General features: G+C 40.8%; 1 protein-coding gene across 1 annotated transcript in view; it reads left to right on the plus strand.

The window, feature by feature from the left end:
• CMYA5 (cardiomyopathy associated 5) overlaps positions 1–16533 on the plus strand; it is a 112451-nt gene extending 95918 nt beyond the window's left edge. The window contains exons 10-13 of the mRNA XM_058275391.2: positions 6686–6819; positions 8739–8838; positions 11276–11449; positions 15710–16533. Coding sequence (XP_058131374.1) covers positions 6686–6819; positions 8739–8838; positions 11276–11449; positions 15710–15956 — 655 coding nt within the window. The 3' untranslated portion in view covers positions 15957–16533. The remainder of the gene's footprint in view (positions 1–6685; positions 6820–8738; positions 8839–11275; positions 11450–15709) is intronic.
• Positions 16534–19725: the final 3192 nt, after the last annotated feature.

Genomic DNA, 19725 nt, shown 5'->3' on the forward strand with positions numbered 1-19725 from the left:
GGTTGTGCAGAGAGAAGCTGTGTATTGAATGACAAATCTGTGAGACTCAATATGCCACAAAGTAGTTGGTAGTGAAGCTCCAGCCCCCCAGCTCTGATAGGGTCTGCTCGGCGGGGAGCCCCTTTCTGGCGGCCATCCTGGAGTGGGTTGGGTACAGGGGTCTGTGTGCTTGCCTTCCTCCCCTCTTCCAGCTCTCAGGGCTGCACCTGGTGGGGCTGCGATGGAATTGTCTGTCACATTTGGGTGTCCCAGCTGGGGACACCTTGCTATATAGTAAGGATGAATAAGAAGAGTTTCCTAATGAACTTAGAGCATGAGCAGGAAACAGAGAATCCAGCATTTCTTACTCTTTTTTTTTAAACTTCCTTACTGAGCTTTGAGCTGAACAGGTGATGAATGACCCAGCAGTCAATGGTCAGTGGTTTGACCCTTCCTGCACCCTGGGAGTAAAAAGGCTCCCTGCTTGCTTCACAGGACAACACGATGGCCACTGACCTGGTAGGCCAAAGCTCACTGAGCAGTTAGGAGCGAGTTGCCGATCACTAGGATGGTGTTGTCTTCCTGTGCTATCCCTCACAGGGAGTCCTTGGCAGAGTGACTTACACGAAGATGATTTTCTCCTCCAACATTCTTGGACTTCAGCTTTCCCAATGAAGTCTTCCTAATGAATCTACTTTGACTTTGTTCATTTAAAACCCCAAACATCTCCTACTTGTATAGTAAGACCTCAGTCAGTGGAAACTCAATTGGATCCTTTTCTAACTTATGTTCTGTCAGTTTCCCAAAGTATTCCAATTGGTCACATAACAGAGTCAGACATAGTAGAACCACTAAGACAACCCTATAAGAACAAGAGCCAGATAATACAGGGGTGAGGAGATTGTATCAGAGAGTGCACATTAAGACCCTCAATGGAACCTAAGATTTAGATCTTTAGTTCCTGATAGCTGAGGGAAAACAGGAGGGAGGCGGGGAGAGCATGAGGGAGAAAGAAAGAGATTACATAACTCATCTTTTTTTTTTTTTTTTAAAGAAAGCACAAAATTTCACCAAGAAAGACAATTATATATTTTGACATTCAGTTCTAAGATGAACTTTTCATGTAGATCTTTATGTAAGGGCTATTGAACAAGAATAATAGTGATTGTCTTTAAGAGTAGGTTTTCGAAAGATGCAAAAACATTCCCTGTGTAACCATTTCTTAAAATGGATCTGAAAGCATGCCGTTAAGTCAGGGTCTGTGCAGGCAGTTCTATGGGGACCCATAATTGTCCACAATACGTGGCCTTGGAATGGTAAAGAAAGCTAAGAGAATCCAGAATAATTAATGTTACTAGACCCCTGGGATTTTCTGAAATATAAATGGTATCAATCAGGCTTTTGAGGGTAATTATAAAGAAAAGCCAGGATCTTTCTACTGGAATCCTTCAGCTCACTTTAACTGTATGAGAGATTCTAATTACAGGAAAGCCCAAGTCAGTAGTACTCAGCCATCTGAGCTCTTGTTTCTGCACTATTATAAAATAATAGCTGATGGTTAGTTAACACTTAGTCTCCATAATGTTCTCATTTATTGGAAGAAAAGTGGTCCTCTTCAAAATTTTTATTTACCAAGTTTTTTTTAAAACAAAATCAATACGTAAAGAATTTTTTTTAAATCCTGATTTAACCCACATTTTCATTTTAAACAAAAAGTTCCATTTTTTTAGTTAGGCGAGGTTTTACATTTAATGGCTTCCTACAGCTGTAGTTATTTAGTTGGTTGTGCTTGTATTAATGTTGCTTATATTCTCATGTAGTTTTCTTCTTTTTCCTCTTTCTCCTTCCCATCCCTTCTCACCACCCCTCCCCCTGCCCCATCTTATAATTTTGTTTCCCAAACCTACCTGATCATAACAATCAACTGGGATGCTTGCTAAATGTTTAGATTCACAGGCTCCTCCTTCAGAGAGTCCAATTCAGAAGATCTCAAATGCCCAGGCAGGTTTGGGGAACACTGCTTTATGAGCTGTCCCTGTAGGGCCCAGAGTGCCTCTGTTCACAGTTCACATTAAATGGTGATTGGTTGAATGTTGGTGCCACCAACAGGAATGCCAGTAAGAGCCAACTGTGCTTTTAAAAAACAATTCATATTTAGCCATCTGCTGTGCCTGCAGAGGCAGCTCCATCCGTAGGCTGCCTCCTGAGTCACAGCCCTGGGTCCCTCCATTGTGTCTGCACACCTGCAGCCCCCTGCCCCAGGGAGAAGCCTGCTTGACCCAGGGTTGGACCTCGTGGTGCATGGAAGAGCCACCTGCTGACTTGCCCCTCAGCTCACCCAAGTACCTGCACACCCCTTCTTTCCATCCCGTACTTAATGTTGAATGATCAAATTCCTAGAGAAGCTGCTTTACAAAGGTCAAACTAATGTGCCCTTTGAGATTCTGCAAACACATCCAATCAACACCTGAATCCCCAAGCTTGTACGAGAGCCCTTAAAAGAACATTATTTAACTAATTTTGGATAAATAGTATGTATATGTGCTCAAATTTAAAAGTTACAACAGGGAATACTATGAAAATGGACTTTTTACCTACACCTCACCTACACCATTCTCCCCAGAGGCAATTACTGTTACCTGAATTGTATTTATCCTTTTAGATAGTCTGTTTCTTTACATGTATATATATATATTTCAACAAATGGTAGTATACTACACACACATATATACATATATACTTATATAATATGTAGATATATTTCTGTCACCTTGTTTTTCTGCTTAGTGAACCTCCCATATTGATATATAAGGAGCTGTTTCAAAATTTTAAAACTACATTGTATTATGTTTTAAGAACATAATTTAACTTGTTTGATCCATCTCTGATTGGAAGATTTTTATTTCCACTCTCTCGCTCTCACAAACATTGCTGCAGTAAACAACCCTGTGCCTATATCATTTCTCACATGCACAAGTATATCTATAGGATAAATTCCTATATATAGAATAACTGGTTAAAAGGAGTGTATATTTTAAATTTTGATAGGTATTAACCACCTGTTTCCAAAGAGACCATACCTATTGACAACTTCACCAGCGGTTTATGAGTACTTAGTTCTTCATTGCCTTACCTATACATGGTGGATGTTTTTTTACCTTTCATAATTTAATAGGTGGAAATGGAATCTTAATAAAATTTTAATTTTTATTCGTATTTTTATTACTTCATTTTGCATATCTCTTATTAGGTAGAGTGAATATCTCTTACTATGTTTAAGAGCTATGTACTTCCTTTTCTATGAGTTATCTACTCATTTTCTTTACCCATTTTTCCCCTTTCCCCCCACCGATATAATTTGACATATATAATTTTTAAATTGAATTTATCAATCTATATATAAATTCTTCCATGTAGTTAAAGATTTCATTTTTTAGACCCACTAGATTGTGGTATTTATTCTTATTGATTTGTGGAAGTTCTTTGTTTTATTAAGGAAATCTGCCCACATTTGTGATATGAGTTGCAAATATTTTTTGATATATTTTGCCAGATATAATTTTTAAAATTGATTTTATCAATCTATATATAAATTATCCCATGTAGTTGAAGATTTCGTTTTTTAAATAAATTAAGTCTTTCATAATCTGGAATTTATTTCAGTGGAAATTGTGAAGTGGGAAATCCAACTTTATTTTTTTCAGGTTTGCTATCCAGCTATCCAAACAAAAACACCACCATTTTTTCTTTTACTTTGAAATGCTACCATTATCAAGGACTCAAGAGCCGATGTGCTTGGCTCCATCTGTTACACTGATCCATCATTTATGCTCTGGTTCCACACTGTTTTTATTATTATAGTTTCATGATTTAGAATACTTGGAAGGGTAGTTTCCCCCTTCATGACTTTTCTCTTCTTTTCTTTGCTGTTTTTGCTAGTTTACGTTCTGTATAATCTTTAGAGTCAGCTTATGTAGTCTCCTCTGTGTTTCTAATCATAATCACGTCAGTCATATTGTTCACTTAATTAAGCCCCAACCAGCTGCCGCGGTTCCATTTGCTGTGTTTCCATTTACCAATAACTTATCCCCGTTTGGATAGTTTCAGTAACTTTGGTCTGTGAACTTGAACTCTACTAGCACAATATGCAAAATCATGGGGATTCAGTTTCAATTTTGTCAAGTTTTGGGTTTTGTTTTTGAAATAAAAATTCCAAAATTTTTGAAGTTTTCAGTTGGCTGAAAGGTAGGGACAACTTGACTTGAAGACATTGTGTGACATCTAAGTGAGCTTAGACAATAAATAGACATGGAATTAAACATATGTGTCTATGCTTATTCATGTTGCATTTAGTGACTGAACATAAGATGGCAACTTGTAAACAATAACACACCACCACATTTCTTATTTATTTCATTTTCATGCCTGATGCTTTTATTTCACAGATTCAGTGAGGGCCTTTTTCAGATCTATCAAAATCGGCATGACATCTGTTTAAGGCAGTGAAAGTAGGATCTGGTCCCATGTTTTGACTTCGGTATCATGTAAATAAACCTTTATTCTTTAAATGAGTAATGAGACATAGCATATTATGGCATTCCTCCTTGACAGACCTCATCAAATTTAAGAGCAAACACCTAAAAACTGGTATCCTTAGTATTTAAACAACTGCACTGTTACAAAATGTAACAGTATGTTTTATTCAGTCTCTAGGCTGAAATCTCTTGGGCATGGGCACATGGAAAGTGATCAATACATATTTGTTTAATGAGTGAATGAAGTATGAAATCGATTCAGGCCTATATGTACTTATTGAGGTACTTGTTTTATTACTAACTATAATTAATGTACATTTGAAACATCTTTGCAGTCATAAATTGAAACATATGCAGTACATTTACCCCAGAATAATATTCTAGACATTTTAGTGAGGAATTACACTCTCAACCATAAGGCATGGTTTTTCATTAATTAACCTATGCATAATTAGTTCTTAGTGGACATGTGGCTCAATTTCATCAATCCATTCTCAGTGTGTCTAAAGATAGTACTCTCCTGAGGCCTTGGTCAGCCATAGGTTCTGAAATAACAACCAGTAAAATTTGAGAAGTTTGCACTGACCTTTTCCACACAGTGGGCACTAAATAGAAGATACACAAATAGACCTTGGCTCTTTCCCTCCCTCCACCCCAGCTTCTCAGGAATATACTGTGAGTTTTTGTACTTGCACAGGTAGTGGTGGGGCTGATGGATTGTTACTCTATACAGGTTTTCTGCTTACAAGAACTTTTAAATTAGTTTCTTTTCTGAGTCAATGATACTTTCTCTTTTTCATGGTTCTCCATGTTCTTCTTTAAGGCAGGTATTGAGAAGTGAAAATAAGTCAATAGAAGTAGAAATAACCTGGGAAAAAATCTGTGGATAAACAGTGACTACTCTTTAATTCCAATTCTACTGTGGTTACATTAATTCAAAACAAAATAATAACAAAGAGAAACAAAAGCAAATAGACAAATTTAAAGGTATATCCTGAGAATGTACACAGAGGCTGTGTACTATTTTTTACATTGGCCAATTATCCACTCCTGTTAGGAATTCTTTCATTATTATGGAACCTAACTGGTAACTCTCTCCAGGCCCTCTCCAAATGGAAGCTAGAAGAGAGTATTTGTGTACTTTATTTGTATAAATGCTGTAGGCCAGGGTTCTTAACCATTTTTGTTCCATGGATCCCTTTTCCAGTCAGGTGAAAACCATGGACCCCTTACAAAGTCCACACTATACTGTGTGTTATTTAATAAATATATCACACCCACACCAACACATCCCCACAAGAATAATGTTTTTTTGAATTTCAATTCAAGCTCAGGGACTCCTTGTTAAGAACGCCTGTCCTAGGCTATAATATCAAGCAGAGTAAGAGAGTGCAAAAAAGGTATAAAACTATCTGAGCAGTTTGGCAAGTTCAGAGAGCTGCATCTTCAAATCCAGAAAAGTCCATTTGTGTTTAAATGCTAGGGATTTTACAGTGTACTAGTCAAGTTCACTACTAATTAGATACCACTGCCAGCACTTTTAATTTAAATGGACAGTTTAGGAATAGCAAATTTGCAGGGTTTTTTTTTTAAGCCATTAGAATTTTTTTTTTTTTTTTGGTCAGGATCAAGATGCTTTAGATTAAAGATATTCCTTGCTCTAGAGATCCTTAGCTTCTATTAACTTCGATGGCTTTTGGCATGTTGGCCATATACAAAACTGTCATTCATCTTAAATTTTCCATAATTCAGATCTGTTAATGTGATCATTAGTGTCCCTTGAACTATAGATTGGTTTAACATCACCTTAATCCAAAAGGGCCCTCTCAGCTAAAGACTGATAAAGAAAATAAATTCTTAGAGATTCATTAAGCACAAAATTGGTTGTTTCTTGAATGAATTTTTTAAAACTTTGATTCTGTTCCAAAGAATATTCTAGAAAACATATATTGGACAAAAGTTGAAAAATATCTAAATAATTTAATAACATAGTCTTAGTAGACAAAGACCCTGTTGCAGAATCTGGTTTGCCAACACTGTAGTCATAAAAAAAGAAGAATTTAAGTTATTCATGGTTAATAAAAGATGTTCATTCACTACAGAATTGAAACATGATGAGTCATTTAGTATGTGGCATTATATTTAAACACTTATTTTCCCTTTGTATTTAGATCTTTTTCTGGAATTAGAGGACTCCAATTGAAAGTTAACCTCCAGCCCAATGATAATTACTTTTTCTACGTGAGAGCCATCAATGCTTTTGGGACAAGTGAACAGAGTGAAGCTGCCCTCATTTCCACCAGAGGTACTTTCTCCTTCATATACAAAGCTATTCCCAAGTGTTCCCATTCCTTCTCTATTGCCATGCAGAGAAGCCATCCTCGAGGGCAACTTCATTAGCCCCCAGTCTGCTTTCAGTGCTAGATTTTGGGCATGAGGAACCAAGGCTGGTCAAAGGTCAAGATGTTCCTTTTATTTTTCTAGTTAGGAGGCTCTCAACCTTGGCTGTGCATTAGCAGTCACTCTGCATGCTTAAAAAAATACTGAAGCCAGGCCCCACTCCCAGAGACTCTGATGTAAATGACCTGAAGATGGGCCCTGGCATGTATAGTTTTTAACATTTCCCCAGATGATTCCTGTTGGAGTCACAATGTTCTATAATTTGTGGATATGTTTTGAGGATAGGGATATGTGTGGGAGTGGGGTGGGGAGAACCTGTTCTGTTACACTGGAAACTATGAACAAGTTTTATTCTTATTCTTCTTTTTATTCTCAGTGCGTGACACATAGTTTGTGCCAATTAATGTTTGTTGAATGAACGAACAAATGAATGAATGAATAACTCAAGAAAGTGATAAAACTGTTCAGTAGTGTTTTGGGGGGAAATACCCAGATGTTGCCAACAAAAAATGTTTGGTTGTTCTCAATTATCATGAAGGGAAGTAAGGAATGGGTAGATGATCATTTTATCTTATCCTAGACTCAGCAATGGCTCAAGATCAAGAATGGCACATTAAGTGATTTGCTAAGAAGCAGAACTTGTCCCTGTGCCTATGCCTTGTCTGTGGTGTAGTTAGAGACAGCCTGATGTTTATGAAGAAAAAACCTGAAGGCTGTCTGCCCAGAAAATGTTTTCCCTGCAAGCCCAATATGGCATCTGTAACTTCCATTCTAACTACTTTAGGCTATACCAGTGCTTCTCCAAATTTTGACATGTATATTAGTCAGCCAAAGAGGGACTCATGCAAAGTACCAGAAATCTGTTGGCTTTTACTAAGGATATTTATTTGGGATAGAAGCTTACAGTCACAAGACCATAAACAGTAAGTTACTTCCTTCACTGAAGTCTGTTGACCCGTGCTGGAGCAAGATGGCTGCCGGTTTCTGCGAGGGTTCAGCCTTCCTCTTCCTCCTAAGACTCCATGGTCTCAACTTCTTTCCATCTCAGCTCTAGTCTGGTATAATGCTGTCCCTCTTCCCAGAGCTCTTCTGTTTCCTGGCTCAGCTGCTCTGCTCGCTCTACAAGGCCAGCTGTAAACTATCAGGCAAATGGCTTGGCTCTCTCCCTGGGGCTCCAGCATCAAAATTCAGCTCCATCCTCTGCCTCATCATTTTCTGTGTGTCTGCCCCGCAAGGTGACAGGGACTCCACGTCCTACTGACATGGCCAAATCAAAGCCCTAATCTTAATTTAATCAACTAAAAATGAAAATTCTAGATTTAATGCAAAGGGGATCATGCCCAGAGAGACAGACCAGTGTACAAATATAATCAATATTTTTTTTCAGAATTCATAAATAATATCAAACTGCCACAATGCGCATTTGACTGTCCTGCAGATCTTGATAAAATACAGGCTCTGATTTAATAGATCAGGGGTGAAGCCCAAGATGCTGCATTTTTAACTAGTTTCCAGGTGATATAGATGCCTGGAGATGCTGATGTAGATGCTAGTACTTGGACCACACTTTCAGCAGAGTGACCTCTTTTATGGGAGACATTTATCAAGGTGTAACTACCTGGCAGCAGGTAGAGGTAACCAGCCACTGGCATTCACTAAATGCCTTGTCATGGATCACAGTTTCAGCTGGGGGTCTGGAAACACTGAGCAGGGGACTGTGATGTCAGAGGAAAGGGACACTAAGGTCTAAAATGTGGGTCTCAGCCTTGGGATAGCACTTGACATTGTGGCAATGTTATAATTCTATTTTCTTAACTGCAATAGGAACCAGATTTCTCTTGTTGAGAGAAACAGCTCATCCTGCTTTGCAAATTTCTTCAAATGGGACAACGATCAGCTTTGCTGAGAGGAGACGACTGACAGAGTAAGTAGAAGGAAACATAAATGTGTTGGTGCTCAGCAGTAGAATCTTCTTCAGGTATGTCACTTCATGTGGTCTCACCTGAGCTTATTCTTGGTTCAATGAACATGCTTGGATGTGGTATCAAATACCAATGTGTGGGAAGTGGATGTGGCTCAACTGATAGAGCGTCCACCTACCATATAGGAGTTCCAGAGTTCAAACCCAGGGCCTCCTGGCCTGTGTGGTGAGCTGGCCCACACACAGTGCTGACACACGCAAGGAGTGCCATGCCACACAGGGGTGTCCCCCGCGTAGGGGAGCCCTACACTCAAGGAGTGCACCCTGCAAGGAGAGCCACCCCACGCGAAAAAAGTGCTGCCTACCCAGGAGTGGTGCCACACACATGGAGAGCTGATGCAACAAGATGATGCAACAAAAAGAGACACAGATTCCCAGTGTTGCCGAGAATGCAAGTGGACACAGAAGAATGCACAGCGAATGGACAGAGAGCAGACAATGGGGGTGGGGGAGAAGGGGAGAGAAATAAATAAAATAAATCTTTAAAAAAAAAAGGTAAAAAAAAAACCAATATGTGCTCAAGTCCATACATTACAGTTCATTACCGGGGAAAATGACAGCTACCAGTCATAACTTGAGGAAATGCTGATATTTTTATTAGAAGTATAAGCACTGATGGTTTTGTTTCAAGCATTGGCTACTGTAAGGTAATACAGTGGTTCAATGAAAAAGACTCCAGGTTAATTCTCCTATAATTTTCAAAAGCAAACTGGGCTTTGTATCAATCCACTTGAAAATGACTAGGGGAGAATGACATTGTGTCGAGGTGCTGATCCTGACCTTTCAGAATCTTGATCCCATGAAAGGAAGCATCAAAGTAATGAAGAGCCAACAGCTGAGGACAAGTGGGAACCCCGCCCTGCAGCCTGCAACCTCTCCTGATTATTTTGAAGGTCAAAATGTCCAAATGGGAGAAAAGTATGTGCAGTCTTTTGAAAACAATGATGCTGTGTAAAGCACATGCTGCTGATGGTGTGGGCTGGCCACAGCTCTCACAATAAAACACGAAGCTCTGCATCAGTGGCTCCACTGTTTTCCTATCAGTGTGCCTGCTGCTTGGCTAGCTCTGGCCCAGCTCAAGAAATGATCTGTCTGTGGGGCTCTTGGTGCCCTTAGGTCTTATCTGTGCAAAAGGACTGCCCCTTTACTGAATCATGTGTCAGCCACTCCGCGGTGATGATTCTCAGTGGCAGCCCTGTCTTTGAATCGCCAGACTCAAGCATGGAGCCCACCACATTATGGGAGCAGAAAAATGCACACATGAGTGAATTCAGAAAAAAAAGCCTTAAATCTTTTCTGTCCTGGCTTTTCTGTCTTTTTTTAGATTTCTCACAAAATAAAAAAGACAAGACATAGACTGAGGTTAATAAAAGTTCATAGATAATAACCTATGATAACTATAATGTATTTTATGGAATTTCATTTATTTATTCTTCACCTGCACATTAGTTCATAAATATCAAGCAGCCAGGCTTTTCTCCAGAGTGAGTCCTAGTCTGTAGCCACCGCTCTGAAATGAGGTTGTTGGATAAAGACGTGGGAAAGTGAAACACAGTCCCTTATATTAATCCTTTTCTCATCTGTTAAAGGGGAGCGGGAGAGAGTACTGACTGAATATTAACGCTGCTTAAATTAAAAATACTTCCTTGCTGTCTCAGCCATTTCAAAGCAAAATTGAGCAACTCATGCAAACAAGGTCACCCTCCAGCCATTGAAAGTTCTTTGGTTCATTTTGCTGTTCTTGTTACTAATAGGTAAGGTGAGACAAAAAAAGACTTTTAAGCAATCTCCCAGGTGTATCTTCTACAGTCCAAAGAGCCCATGGCCTGGAAGACTGTTGACCACAAGCCTTACAAAGCAGGTTAATTAGACGTAGTTCCCTGCCCAGGGCACCATGTGGTGGCCCTGGCCCCCTGCTGCCTGGCTGGGGAGAGCGCCTCTGCATCTGGTAGTGATGGGCTGACACTGCAACTCACTGCTGAGGGTTAGAGAGACTCCTTTTGTGCAAGCTTTGAAAGAAAAATGGCAAGTCATGTTCTCTTGGAACTCCCCTCCTGCTTTCATTGTAATTTTGTCACTCCCCTTGAAAACAGAGGCTGTGCCATTTCTTTTTGTTTTGTCATTGTTCTAGTTATTTCCTGGGTCCGAGCTCCTTCGAGAGATATAACACGTAATGCACACATGCTATATATGGCAGTGGAAAATATGTCAAATGCATGTGGAGGGCACAGTGAACAAAGAATGTCTTTGGTCAAATTCCAGCAGTTTCCAGGAATGGAATCCTGCCTAAACCATGTGTGAGTTTGGGAATGTTAGTGCTCATGTGATACAACACTTATGATTTCTCTACTAAAGTTAATCTGTTCCACTTTGCCTGCAGAATCCCATCGGTGCTGGGTGAGGAGCTGCCTGCCTGTGGCCAGCATTACTGGGAAACCACAGTGACAGACTGCCCAGCTTATCGACTTGGCATCTGCTCCAGCTCGGCTGTGCAGGCCGGTACTCTGGGACAAGGGGAGACCTCGTGGTACATGCATTGTTCTGAGCCACAGAGGTGAGAAAATGAGAGTTAAGTATGTAAAGTATATGAAATATTATTCACATTACTGAGGAAGCTGATAATAGAGAATGTAGTTCATACCTGAGGGCAAGAGGATTTCTTAAACTGAACTCTATTATTAAACAGACTTACCTGCCCAGAGCCCGAGCAAGCAAGCTTCCCCCCTCCCACAGGGAATGATGTGTGTTTCCGGTTAGTAGCTCAAAACAAAGATTGGGAAGAGGATGGGGCTGATGGGCCATGCGTGCTAAAGAACTCCCTCCACAGAGAAGGAATCGACAGGATTGAAGACAAAGTATATTCCCTCACCCCCCAACCCCCACCCAGCTAAATATAGTTCATCTTGTTGGCTAATTTCATAAAGTTTTATTGGAACATAGTCATGTGTTGACGTATTTTTACATATTGTCTGCAGGTACTTTTTCTCTATAATGGCAGAGTTTACCAGTTGCCAGAAAGACTGCCCTAAAGGTTAAAATATTTACTATCTGGCTCTTTACAAAAAAAGTTTGCCAACCCCTGGTCTATATTATTAGTATTGTTTGATTGGTTGCTATGAAAGTCATTAACCTGTTAATCTGGTAAGCCTGTTATCATCTGAGTAGCCCACAGGATGGTGTAATGGAAAGAGCACGGCAGTAGGAGCCAGGAGCCTGATTTTGTCCTGGCTCCATCCTTGACTAGACTCTAGCCTCTTATTGATGCTACTTTCGGTGAGCCCTTGGAGCATACTTTATATGCCTCATCTATCTTGTCAGGAAATGATGATGCTTGAGCTGCTGCCTTTTGGTGTTGAAAGGATCACATGAAATCAGGTAGAGGGAAGAGCTTTGAAATTGTAAAGTAGCCTACAAATGTGAGGCGGCATTCAAATGAAATGCTTTCGTAAGGGAACTTTCAGTGCTTACAAGTTCCCAGAAAAAGGCCCACAGATTGGTGTTTTGCATATCTCTAGCTGCATATTTCTCCCTGTGTCCTCCTTGACAGAGTTTGATTCTCTGAGATGGTTCATAAGGACGCCATCACAAGTGCTATATAAAGTCACATTTCATCAAGTCAGAACAATTACGATTCACTGATGTTCATCGCTGTGTGATACTTAAGGACCCAGTCCCTGCCCAAAGTTTAAAATTACTCAAACCTGGAATTTATAATTAGTAGATTTATGGCTGGAACTCGATAATGTGTTCATGAAAACTTTCTTAGATACCTGAACTGTTAGGAACCTAAACCAAAGACTAGCATCCAATGACAAATTTCTAGACACTAGAAAACAGAACTATATATAGTTTGTTGACAAGTTCAATGTAGAATTTTGGTCTTTGGCCCCTTCTGGCCCAGGGTAGGTTCCATAGATTCAGGGAGGAAATGTGTGCCAGCCTGTGTGGTCTCAGCACAGAGAGTGCCTTCATTCATGTTTCAAGAGCTTCTAATAGAGCACGCCTGGGCTTTAGGTAGCTGAGAGCAATGCTGCAGCAGATCCTTCTGTTTTTCACTTTTTCTGGCTTAATGATTTTGATTTGAGTGCTATTACTTTTGATTCTTCTTGTACAGAATCTGAGCTTTAAGATGTCACAATTGGAAGGATAAACAGAGAGAATCTGAAGCTCATCGATGTAAACTTGTTTCTTCCTGTCCATAGCTAGACCGACCACCCCATGTCAAGGCTCCCTCGCCTCCTTTACCAGTTTCTGAAACAGCCACTCTGCCTGTACCCTCGCTTGTAGCCTCTGCCCACTCCAGGCTATCCTATGTGCACAGCTGGCAAATGTTTCTAAAACATCATTTTTAACATATCACTTCCTTGTGCTCAAAAGTGGTGTCAGAGTTCAGGTGGGAAGAGCTGCAGGGCCCAGTGAAGAGGGGAAACCAGGTACAAATTGACCACATACAAATTGTGGGGGAATGAGGAGCATGGAGAGGAGTGGTCACCAGTGTCCCAAAGGGTCTGGGCTCAATCTGGGTCAACTGTGAGACTAAAGGAGTCAGACCAGCGTGGGGGTGGGGGTGGGTACAGGCAGTTCCAGGGTCATGCAGGAGTCAAGACTCAGGCTTCTAGATGATCTATAAGTGAACAGAGACCTACAGTCCCACAGAAGAGCAAGAAAAAGCTGGCAGGGAGTCAGGCCCCACGCCACCAGGCTTGGTTACAGGCTGGTGTCGGAACTGGTGTGCTCAATAGGAAATGGAGGCAGAAGCAGGGCAGAGCCGACTCCAGGTCTTGACACTGTGATCCACAGTCCTGTGGCCCTGGTGGAACAGGGCCTCAAGGAGTGTCTTTCACCCCCCTTGGCCCCCAGGGTGGAGACTGGCTCAGTGAGTGGCCAGGTATTGCGGGCACCAGGGCTCTTCCAAGCTGGGGTAGGGAAATGGCTCATTTGGGCATTCAGAGCCGGCTAGAGCAGTACTATCCAACAGAGCATTTTGCAGTCATGGACATGTGGTGTCACATGTGCCTATTGAACACTTGAAATGTGGCTAGCGTGGGCGAGGAAGAAATTTTTTATTTAAATTTTGTTTTTATTTAAATAGCCACTTGTGGTGAGTGGCTACTGTATTGATCAGCACAGGCCTACTAGAGCCTGGCCCCTGACTCCCCTATCCATGTAACGTTATAAAAATCACCCACGTGCTCCCTCAAAACCCATCAGGCGGATGGCGATGTTCTCTATGTCACTTAGGCTTACTCAGTCACCTCACTGTTGCTTCACGGCCCCTGCTGCTTGGACCTCCATCTCGCTCTTTTCCTCCTCTCCAGTCTTGCCCATTCTTTTTGGATGAGCACGAGCCCATCTGCTCCTAGGAGTCTTTCATAAACACCACAACCCACACTGCTGCTCCCATCATTGTCACCTGCAACATTTAGCTGCCCTGCACCGTCCAGCATTTCAAAATGTTCCATCATCTCTTCCATTAGAAGGGCATTGAAAAGGTCCTTTAACTTTGGTAAGGCTTTCTTGTTTCCCATCCCCATGAACCTCTGCCCCTCCACAGGAGCTTCATTCTGCAGTGACATTGCCAACTTGCATACCCCTAAATACACCTAGCACTGAAGCTTCTGGGCCTTTCAGTCAGGTGGCACAGTCTTCAGGTCTGCAGCCATCCCTACCATACCAGAGTCACTTACCCAGACTCCTAGGCCCCAGCCCGCCGCAGTGTCCCTGTGTCCCCCACCCGAAATACTTACATACCCACAGACTTTTCTCTCACCTCTTTTTCTTTCTCTTCAATCTCTCATTTCTTCCTTTCCCCTGGTTTCAGGGCCCATTCTGTTTCTAAGACTTCCAGGAGAAAACCCTAAATTACTTTTACTTTTGCTGCATTACTTTGTCACCCAGACCAGTTTAGCTTCTTCCAGTTAGCAATTTCTGCCTCCCAGCTTGGATTTCGAAACTTGCCTTTCACAACCAAAAAGGTAAATTAAATGTGTTTAAAAAACACTTTAACGGTCTAGTTCTCAGGCCTAGTTATTTCCTGTTTAACAGTTTTTTCCTTCCTGCTTGGTTGAGTGTGGGTTCCTGGCAGGCAAGGTCAACATTCCAAAGTCCTTCATATCCTCCAGAGTGTCAAATGAAGTGCTGGACACATAAATAGGTTCAGTGATACTTGTTGATTTCAATCTATCTGAACTGACAATACAAGTCAACGCCACCCCCATCCCCCTGCTCCCCACCCCCCGAGCTGCAAGCCCTCCGAAAACATTGATAACATTGGTAAAATGAAAAGGAAAGTTGGTTTGGAGCATATGCAAGGGATGAAGTTGGGCAAAGAATAATTAAATCTTTCTTAAACTTTCCAAAGGCCCTTATGTAAGTTACCTATAAATTTTTAAAACTGTAAAATTAATACATTGTATGGAAGGCAAGCCTGCTGTACTTTTAAAAATACATGGCAGCCTCAAAGGAGTTTTATTCAAAAGAATGACACACCATGAATGCAGCAGTTAAAACATGTGGGCAGCCGGGAAAGAATTAGAATGTTGAGAAAAAATCACAAGGAAGGCATGTGTTGGTTATTCTGGGTGCCTCCTAATGTAGAGGGAGTAAAATTATTAAAGATACTTGTCTTTTGGGATGAGCTTTGCATTTTAGGATCTAGGAGGGATTCTGGTTAAGTATTTGGGACAATATTATTGCCACTCGTTTTTGTGAATTCAGGTTAATAACTGAACAACTGGTTATTCCCTAGGGATTTTCTTTACCATGGTCCCTCAAGATTTCTAAAGTTCCTGTTTCCTGTTCTGTTTCATTTCAGATACACATTTTTCTACAGTGGCATTGTGAGTGATGTCCATGTGACCGAGGACCCAGCCAGAGTAGGCATTCTGCTGGACTACAACCACCAGAGACTTCTGTTCATAAATGCCCAGAGCGGACAGCTGCTCTTCATCATTCGGCACAGGTTTAGTGAGGGTGTCCACCCCGCCTTTGCCCTAGAGAAACCTGGAAAATGTACTTTGCATCTGGGGATAGAGCCTCCGGATTCTGCAAGGCACAAGTAATCATTTGCTTTCAGAGTTTGGAAGAGCAATAGCTCAAATTTGTGGGGTCTGTTGTTCTTTCCGCCGGGCATTATCCGTTATTCAGCAGGTCTTCTGCACATTTGCGTTCATGGTAGCACATGCGTCAAAGCAACAGGCAGCATGTGAGGGAAGAGGATGTAAAACCAGCCTGCATTCTTTGGCTTATATTTGTTCAAGTTATTTTCTAAATTAAAAGAACTTAACACTCAATTCAGGAGTCAAAACAGAGAAATTGACTTCCACCTATTTTATTGGTCAAAGAAATCCTCTGATGGATGGCCCGAGTGAAGGGAAGGTTATGTTAGTAATACATCTCCTCTGACAAACACTGACTTTTTCCACAAGAAAAATGTTACCTCACTTCATTAAAGGATGATGAATTCTAGTCAATAGAGAATATTGCACCTTGAGCAAGTGTTTTAAGTCAATGATGAACTCTTTTATAATAATGTATACTGTAGAACATAAGTCTAATTTTGCTGGAATTTTAAATGTAGAAAAGTGCTAGCTATTAGAAATCTCCATTTTGTTAAATAAATAGAGTCTATAAACCAAACATGTTATCTGAACTTTTTATCCAACATGTGTAACTTATCAGTCAGGCATCTCTGGACTGGTTAAAACTGCAGGGTAAATAACTATCCCACCTCAGTGGGTGGCATTATTAGGTGAGAATTATACACATTAAAAAAAATTAAAACAGCATCTGTCCATAGTTCCAGTCAACTACCAAAAGTTGGGAATTCCTTTTTACTAAAATAAAATTGTTGATGATTTTTATTATATCGAAACTCTCATCTTCCTAAAATGTGTGCAGACTTGACGAATCTAGAATGCATGTTGAGATGATTGCTTTTGTTTTTTATAATATCAATGCCTTGATCCTATTTATAGTTTTTTTATTTTTACATTTCCAGCCCTCTTCACAGTGCCCATCATTCAGTGCTCAGGATGGAACATATCTTCTAGGCTGGGTTTAGAGTAGGAAATCAACCCTTCTTAGTTTCCTCTACTACCCTCAAAGTGTATGTGGTTGTTCTGACTTTATATGCACCGGTTTTGGTATTAAGTTAACTCACTTTCTATGATGAATTTGCTTTTCCAATTAATGCCAGTAATTTCAGATCCCTAAGTAGTAGATGAATTGTAAGAATACCTTGAAAAGAGTTGGGGGTTTAATTTGGGATGACTTAGGGAAAGAGATAAGAGGTGTTCAAATATAAAGAGCTGCTCTGTGGAAACAAGTTAGGCCTCTGATTTTGTCACCAGAATCAGTAGGTACAAGTCCCGTGGTTGAGAAAATCAGCTCAAGAGAGGGAAGAACAGCCTATCATTGACAGCTCACTCAAGGGCATGCTACTTAGCAGGTAAATGAGCACTCAGAGCCAGGCTGAATGATCAACTGTCTTGAATATCAAAGAATAGATTCCTGTGTTCTAATACAGATTTTTTGTGTTCTAGATACAGTTTTTAAACTGTATTCCTGGGGTTCTGAGGGCCACATGGGATCCGATGGAAAGGCCCTAAATTCAAGCCCCTATCCCACTTCATCAGGATGGCTCAATTTTTATCTGTTTCATACATTAGATTCCATATAATAATTCATTGATAAAATATTTCTATAATAATTCATTTTATAAAAAGATTTGTAAACTAGATGACCACTGAGATTCAAGTGTGGATTCTGTAATCCAGGGTGACCCAAGGGTCCCTAACTCTTCCATTCTCTGAGGGTTCCCCTTTCCTTTGCTGTCTAAATATTGATACCACATTGATTACAAGAAATTCCTTTTCCTATCCTAAATTTTCAAGAATTCCAAAGATGATTACGTTCTCCTGATTGACACTTCTGCCCTCCTGCTTCAGAATTCCCCTCCATCGCCTCTGGCCATCTCATCACTGTCTCTTAATGCTTCCCTACTTCCATCTGGTCTCCATCATCACCAGACACGGACACAGCGTGCTTTTGATACCCTAAGGCAGTGCTAACACAAGGCTGACATCATTAGTGGTTGACACAACTTGTTTTTCCAGACTTGGGGTTAATGAGGGGAATTTCTTCATGGAACATAAAACAAAATTAAGCTGAATGTAAAACATATGACATTGCCAGGAGCTACTTCTGGTCTCTTCAAGTTTCTAGCTCCTGCTCAAACTTCAGTCTTTTGTATCAGTTGGGGAAACTAGAAAACATTGAAACATAAAAGCCTCTCTGACCAGTGTAGACACTAATGGTAGATTGAGTTATATACCCCAGAAAAAATATGTTCTTTATCTTAATCCATTCTGGTGAGAGGGAGCCCATTGATAAATAGGACTTTTTGAAGATGTTATTTTTAGTTAAGGCCTTCTGAATGAGGATGGACCTTAATCCATATTAGAGAAGGCCTTAAAAAGAGAAACTAAAAGTCACAGAGGCCAGAAATGAGAGGACATTGCCCTGTGACAGGAATCAGAGAGACAAACCAAGGAAACTTGGGGATCGTTGGCAGCCAGCCAGCACCAGAATGCCAGTCTTGGGGGCAAGCGACCTTGCCAATATCTTGATTTTAGACGTCTTCTAGCCTCAAAACTGTGAGCCAATAAATTCCCATTGTTTAAGCCAATCTACTGTGTGGGATTTGAGAAAGCAGCTCTGGCAAACTAAGACAACGTACTTTATAATAGTATATGGACAAAATTTTGCCCTCCTTTTCTCAACCTTTTCTATCTTGACCAAGCTCTAGGCCTCTCTGCAGAATTAAGAGGCCCGTTATTAATTCTCCAAACCAAACAGCATTCCTCTCCCCACAATAAATTTGGCCATCACCCTCTTAGAATGGTTTTAGAATCTCCTTAGAATCTCCTCTTTAGTGTTTTTGTCTGTTCTTTTGGATAGAACTAGCTAATTACTGTAATCCCAACCTACCTGGAGCTCCGAGACTCAGTGTCGGGTGCCCCAACCCTGCAAAGGGCCTTACTGCATACTAGGCACCTCAGGGAGAAACGGCACCCTTCTATAGCCAATATAGTATTTGAGGATTTTATAACTTTGGGAGAAATGGGTAAAATCATTTAGAAACAAGAAAATGGGGGAAGGAGAAACACCATTCATTCATTCAGTGCATACTATTGAGTACCTTACTGTGACACTCTTCTAGGCCCTGGGGGGAGGGCAGTCATCACATCAAACTCCCTCCTGCCAAGGAGTTTATATTCTAGTAAGGGAAAACAAAAACACATATGTGGTATGTTAGTGGGGAGTAAGAACTATGAAAAAAAAAGGGTAAGAGAATAAAGGGCATTGAGAGGTAGGGGTTGCTATATATTTTAAGTAAGATGGAAAGGTATCTCTGATAAGGTGATATTTGAATAAAACTTGAATGAAATGAGGGAGACAAGCACGTGGATATCTACAGGGAAGAGAATTCCATGCAGCAGGAATAGCATGTGTGGTGGTCCTGAGGCATCAGCACAATAACACAGCAGAGGAACAGCAAGGAGGCAGGGGGCTCAGGAAGGGGGAGAGAGAGGTGGTGGATGCAGTCAGAGTAGCTGGAACAGCTTGTAAGGGCTTCGGAGGCCAAGTAACGACTTTAGATTATATTTGGAGTGAGTTGGCAAGAGGTAAGGGTATGAGGAGGAGATGCAAGGGCAGTCTCAAAGAAATGGCCTATCAGAGTGCTTGGGTATTATGTTTTTCAACATTAAACAGGAAGTTTCATAAAGGCCTCCTGAGCTGGCCTTTGTCAGCTCGCAGTTCCTGCAG

This window comes from Dasypus novemcinctus, chromosome 2 (genome assembly GCF_030445035.2).
Source record: "Dasypus novemcinctus isolate mDasNov1 chromosome 2, mDasNov1.1.hap2, whole genome shotgun sequence".
Taxonomy (NCBI): Eukaryota; Metazoa; Chordata; class Mammalia; order Cingulata; family Dasypodidae; genus Dasypus; species Dasypus novemcinctus.